General features: G+C 56.5%; 1 protein-coding gene across 4 annotated transcripts in view; it reads left to right on the plus strand.

Annotated features, from left to right (window-relative positions):
• NLRC5 (NLR family CARD domain containing 5) overlaps nt 1-4116 on the plus strand; it is a 73700-nt gene extending 69584 nt beyond the window's left edge. For all 4 annotated transcript variants that reach the window (XM_075995659.1, XM_075995657.1, XM_075995660.1 and 1 more), the window contains exons 46-49: nt 96-179; nt 1708-1791; nt 1989-2072; nt 2904-4116. In XM_075995659.1, the coding sequence (XP_075851774.1) occupies nt 96-179; nt 1708-1791; nt 1989-2072; nt 2904-3006 (355 nt within the window). In that variant the 3' untranslated portion in view covers nt 3007-4116. The remainder of the gene's footprint in view (nt 1-95; nt 180-1707; nt 1792-1988; nt 2073-2903) is intronic.
• The last annotated feature ends 2003 nt before the right edge of the window (nt 4117-6119 follow it).

Consider the following 6119-nt stretch of genomic DNA (forward strand, 5'->3'; position numbering starts at 1 on the left):
CTCTGACCCCTCCTGCTCTGACTGCGGGAAAAGGGGACCTGCTGGAGGTGCCTCCCACTCAGACACCCCCAATCCATCCCCTTCCCCATCCGCAGCCTGGTCTCCTGTAAGATTGACAACCAGACCGCCAAGCTCCTGGCCGCCAGCTTCCTGCTCTGCCCGGCCCTGGAAGTCATCTTGTGAGTGAAGGGAAGAGCCCTGAGCTGGGGAAAGCAGGTGTCTGGCGGGGCGGGGGTGGCCGCAGCCTGCCGTGTGGCCTGGAGCTGCTCCCTTCCTCTCCGGCCGGAAACCTCCCCTCCAAGACGTTTGAACCCTTGCGCTGCCACTTAGCTTCTCCTGCCCGTCTCCCCATCTGGAATGCTGGGGGGGGAGGGGGGACCGACGGTCTCTAAAGGTCCTTTGCCCCTGACTGTCCCTTTGGGAGGCAGCTGGACAGACACCTTGCCTGGCTCACGAAGCCTCCATCCGTGAGCCACTGTTGGTGTGAAGTAGGGCTGAAGCCCGCAGGGACCCCACCCCGGACAGCCTGCTGGCTGTGCCCGGCCCCCCCTCAGCAACCAGCACCCCCAGACTTGGGGACGCTCAGTGCCACCGCATGGGCAAACCAGACTCCAGGACTAGCCCGGGACCCAAATCACAGTATAGAAAATGCCATTCCTAAAGTGCAGGACACAAATGATCACAGGATGATTTCAGTTTGCACCCTAAAGGTTCTAACCCTCCTCGTTATACCAAAGGGAAAGTCGCAGGTGGGTGCTAACCTGTCCTTAACACCTGACACTAGTGATTCGCCTTTTTTTTTTTTTGAGACAGAGTCTCACTCTGTTGCCCGGGCTAAAGTGCCGTGGCATCAGCCCAGCTCACAGCAACCTAACACTCCTGGGCTCAAGCAATCCTCCTGCCTCAGCCTCCCGAGTAGCTGGGACTACAGGCATGCGCCACCATGCCCGGATAATTTTTTCTATATATTTTTTAGTTGGCCAATTAATTTCTTTCTATTTATAGTAGAGACGGGGTCTCGCTCTTGCTCAGGCTGGTTTCGAACTCCTGACCTCGAGCAATCCTCCTGCCTCGGCCTCCCAGAGTGCTAGGATTACAGGCGTGAGCCACCACGCCTGACGATTCTCCCTTTTTTAACCAAAAGGGGCAGGCCGCGACCCAGCACCTTAGGAAGGACGCAGGTTCCAGAGAGAAGTTAATACTGTCGTTTGCATTGTATTTATCCTTGTCACTACCCTCTATTTTGAGTCCTAAGCCCAGGTTTTCCATTAGTAATAGCGATAAATGTTTTCCTTTTAAGATTAATTTCTTATAGTAAGAAAAAGGCGGGGGAGGGCCAATTAAAAACTGTGACACACGGTAACGGGGGAGGCGCGTGGGTGTGGCACGAGTCATGGCGGAGCACGGTGGGAGTTTGATCATGAGGGGCATCTGTGAGCCACGTGCTCTGACTGCCAGCCCGAGCCTGGGACCCTCGGGACGCCGATCGGGGTCCTTGAGCTCAGGAATGGGGTGGGGGTGGGGGAGTGGGGAGGAGGGACCCACCTGGGCCCTGAAGTCTTCAGGGGAGGGTACGCAGCACCCCATCAGGTGGCCTCTCTTGCACTCCCCCCACCATTGGCCCCAGCCCTGCCCACCCACTGCCCTGTCTCCACGGCTCCACCTCCCTACTGTCTTGCCGCTGACCTTGGGCCCCCTACCCTGCAGGCTGTCCTGGAACCTCCTTGGGGACGAGGCGGCTGCCGAGCTGGCCCGGGTTCTGCCGCAGATGAGCCGGCTGAAGAGAGTGGAGTATGAGGCGCACATCCTGGGGGCAGGGGGCGGGGAGGGCTCGTGCGCTCTGGGTTCCAGCTTCAGCCTTCGTGCTGCACCCGCCATGAGCCCCCTGAGTCTGCGGGTCCCTGGGAAGGCGGTGTGGGGAGACCTCCCTGCCAGTCTCATGCCTGTCTTTCCCTGTCCCCTTCCCTGTCCTGCTGCCCACCGGAAAGCCTGGAGAAGAATCAGATCACGGCTCGTGGAGCCCGGCTCCTGGCTGAAGGGCTGGCCCAGGGGTCTGGCGTCCAAGTCATCCGGTAACAGAGGCTTGCAGGGGCTGGGATGGTAGGAGGGAGGCCACCCCGGCTCCCAAAGCTAAGGGGACTCCCTGCAGGAGGAGGCAGGGCCTGGGTTGGAGATTATCAAAGGAGACTTGGACCACTCCACCAAGAATTTGACAGCAAGCAGACCTGGATCAAATCCCAGCTCTGCTATTTGCCAATTGTATGATTTAATTTGAATTGTATAACTCAACCTCTCTGAACCTCGGTTTTCTCATCTATAAAGTGAGGATATTGATAGTATCTACCTCAGAGAGTTGCTATGAGGACTAAATGAGCCTACAAACACTGAACCCAATGCCTGGCACATAGTAAGTACCTAAAATGGTAGCTATAATTAGAGCAGCCACATACAGTTGTTTAGGTTGTGCACTGCACAAAGGCATTGCCTTCAAAGGACATCATTCACATCATAGACACATTAGATTTCTAGTGGATGGTAGGAAACAGTCTTCTTCTACCAAAATCAGTACATTATGACAATTTCAGACAGATGGAAGTAAAGTACCTTAACGAAGGGGAGCCTTTATCTTATGTACACAAACGTGTCATACAAGCATGGCCCCGGCTGGGATCACTGGCTGTCAGGGAGGCAGACTGCAGGGGAGAAGTCAGGAGGAGGGTGTGGGAGACACCACCCCCCTACGCAGCCATGCCGGCCTACTACCTGCCTCCGCTGGCTAGCTCTGGGCACAGCTCTTGCCCTGTCAGGCCTCGGTGTCCTAGTGTGTAGACAGGACAAGGGGTGAGGACAAGAGGATGCACGAGCAGCTCCCAGGGCTCAGTGCCTGTCTCTGTGCCCCGCAGCCTCTGGAGTAACCCCATCCCTGCCGCCGTGGCCCAGAGTCTGCAGGGCCAGGAGCCCAGGCTGGACTTTGCCTTCTTTGACAAGAGCCCTCCGAATACTTGACGGCCCCCTCGAGACCTTCGGAATCCGGCCAAGCGATGCCAGCCTCGCCCACCGGGACAGAGGGATCAGGAGAGCCTCAGAGGGGTGCCCAGGAGGGAGGGAGGGGTATGTTGGTCCTGCCACAGTCCTCAGGGAGGACGTTTTTGGGGACCGAGAGCCTGGTCCGGCCAAGGGAGCACTCCGCATCCCATGTGACATGAGTGACCAGTTGGGGACATGTGGCGCCATGAGGGTGCCATGACATAATACGTGACACGTAAGGTTATACGCGGCAGTATGACCTGACATATGGCATTCCCGAAATGTGCAAGGTGGCACATGTGGTCCATAGCTGGGTCTCAGCGCCACAAGTGGCAGGATGCATGGCTGGGGAGCCATATATGACACATGACAAATGTCCATGTCACATGACACGTGGCTGCTGGCTGACCTCAGGTTGGCTCAAGATCTAATTTATTACTTTTTAAACCAATGTGTATTTATAGATTACACTTCCGGCTTGGCTGAGCCGGGGAAAGTCGTCTGCTCTGAGCTGGGAGGGGACGAGTATCCACGCACTGCCCGGCCAGTGGCCTAAGGGCCAGGACTCAGGCTACCAGGGATTCAGCCATCAGGTCCCCTCCTGCTTCGAGCCTCCGTTTCCCATCTGCAAACTGGATTATCTGTCTCCCCCGTAAATAATGGCTTCCAAGGACTTTGGGCCCAGGTCTAGGCAGATCCAGCCTGACCTTGGGAGTGACATACCCAGTTTATCCTGCGTAGGGGACACAGCCAGGTCTGACGGCGGGAGTGTGCACTGCTACGACGTTTAGTCCAAACCACTGGATCCAGCTCCTACCTCAGCGGGAGGCGCGTGCGCCCCAGGGGCTCCACGTGCTACAGTGTTCTTGTTCCTTCCAAGGGGACCAAGGGTGGCCCTGCTCTACTCTAAGCCTGCAGTCCCCAAGCCCCGGGCCCTGGCCCAGAACCCGCCTGAGCTCTGCACCACACCCCTCACCCCATCCCCGGCCCGTGGAAAAGTTGTCTTCCGTGAAACCAGTCCCTGGTGCCAAAACGTTTGGGGACTGCTGCCTAAGCCAACTTTGATCAATAAATATGGTTGGTCTTCCACTTCTAGCCTGAGTCTGATGTCGCCTGCTACCCCACCAGGGTCGGCAGTGGTTCACCCCCTGCCCCGGGGACTGGAGACAGAGCGGACAACAGAGAGGTATGCACTGGCCGGGGAGTCAGGAGACATGGGTTCAAGTTCAGGGTCAGTACCATGACCTTGGGCAAGTTACCTCCTCTCTCCAGCCAGACCTCACCTGGTATATAAAGGTGTTAGAGAGGCTCAGTGAGAGAGTATTATAGAAGCTCAGGAAGTTAGAAAACAGTTGATATTTGACTTGCATAATATTTAAACTGTTTTCTAAATTAATTGTCATATTTCAAATTGGGAAGTTTTACATAAAAATCCAGACCCTGGTTTCTTTTAAGTGCTAGTCCAGCATTCCTACTCAAGAGTAGTAATCTGCGGGAGCCATGTGACCGTGCCTTTTTTTTTTTGAGACAGAGTCTCGCTTTGTTGCCCAGGCTAGAGTGAGTGCCATGGCGTCAGCCTAGCTCACAGCAACCTCAAACTCCTGGGCTCAAGCGATCCTCCTGCCTCAGCCTCCCGAGTAGCTGGGATTACAGGCATGCACCACCATGCCCGGCTAATTTTTTCTATATGTATTCGTTGGCCAATTAATTTCTTTCTATTTTTAGTAGAGACAGGGTCTCGCTCTTGCTCAGGCTGGTTTCGAACTCCTGACTTTGAGCGATCCACCCGCCTCGGCCTCCCAGAGTGCTAGGATTACAGGCGTGAGCCACCAAGCCCGGCCTACTGTGCCATTTAGATGGGGCACATACCCCCAGTTTGCTGCAGTCCGCACCTCTCCCCATTGTAACACCCCCTCCCCACTGCCTGTGGCTTGCTGGGTCCTTGTGGAAGCCTGCAGACCTCTGGCCTAGAGGGTTTAACATGGCTCTGGAAGTCAGACAGGCATGGAATAGAGTGTGACTTAACCCCTTGCGAGCCATCTTTGGGGACAGTAACTGTGTACGTCGGTTAGTAACATCCCCGACACACCCCCCGGGGACCGTTGAAGAGGTCAGGGCAGCAAGGCGTGCAAAGACCCTGGCACAAAGATGCAAAGACTGGCCGCATGCTACGTCCCTTCCCTTTTTAGGGTTGGACATCACATGACGGGGAGAGATGCCTGCAATGACAGATGAGCACGCTGTCCTGCAAGTGGGTAGAGCTAGTTCATATTCGGGCAGCCTCCCGCTCCGTTGTGAGAAAACGAGGCCCGGAGGGTGCAGTTACGGCTGAGCACCACCAGAGGGCAGGCTGGCCCACTGGCGATGGCTGAGATCACACTTGGACCCAGAAGGAAGTTAGGAGGTGATGCTAGCGGCTGGTGCCACCTGGCCTGGGAGCCTGGGCTATCCCAGCCTACTGGTGGCTCACCCAGATGACTTGGCCCCGACCTTTGCCGCCCTCCACGTTGTTCCCGGCCCCCCGCCAAGCACGAGGAGAAAGTCCTCCGGCGGAGTGCCAGGCACCCACACCTCATGCCGGGACACCCTTATCGGGCCAGGGTCAGGGCACACCTGGCACCCCACGGGGCCACCAGCCTGGCCATGGGGGAGGAAGTAGGCAGGCAGAGAAACCAGGAGGTTTACCCGGACACGCTGGGCCCCAAATTCTGTCTCCCTTTCCTGAGACACGACGACAAGCTGACCTGGGGCCTTCACGAGAAGGGGTGCCCTCCCTGCCCGAGGCTGGAGCACGAGCCCCTCAAAGTCTGGAAACGCCGTGACAAGGGAGTCGAGACTGAGGAGGGAACAGAGAGTACCAACCAGAAACGCCCGGCCAGGAGAAATGTACCCAACGCAGGGGGGACCCAGAGCTCTGGGACCCTATTTTCATTTGCTGCGTATCCATTTCGCTTTTCTCTCTCTCTCTCTTTTTTTTTCTCCTTTATCTCTGCCCAAATTCTGCACTCCAAGAAACTTTCAGCAGCTTCCCTGCAATAAGCCACAGTATTGTCAGCAGGCAGAGCTGGCTTGGCCCGTATCAAGTTGGTGTG

This window comes from Microcebus murinus, chromosome 20 (genome assembly GCF_040939455.1).
Source record: "Microcebus murinus isolate Inina chromosome 20, M.murinus_Inina_mat1.0, whole genome shotgun sequence".
In the NCBI taxonomy this organism is placed as follows: domain Eukaryota; kingdom Metazoa; phylum Chordata; class Mammalia; order Primates; family Cheirogaleidae; genus Microcebus; species Microcebus murinus.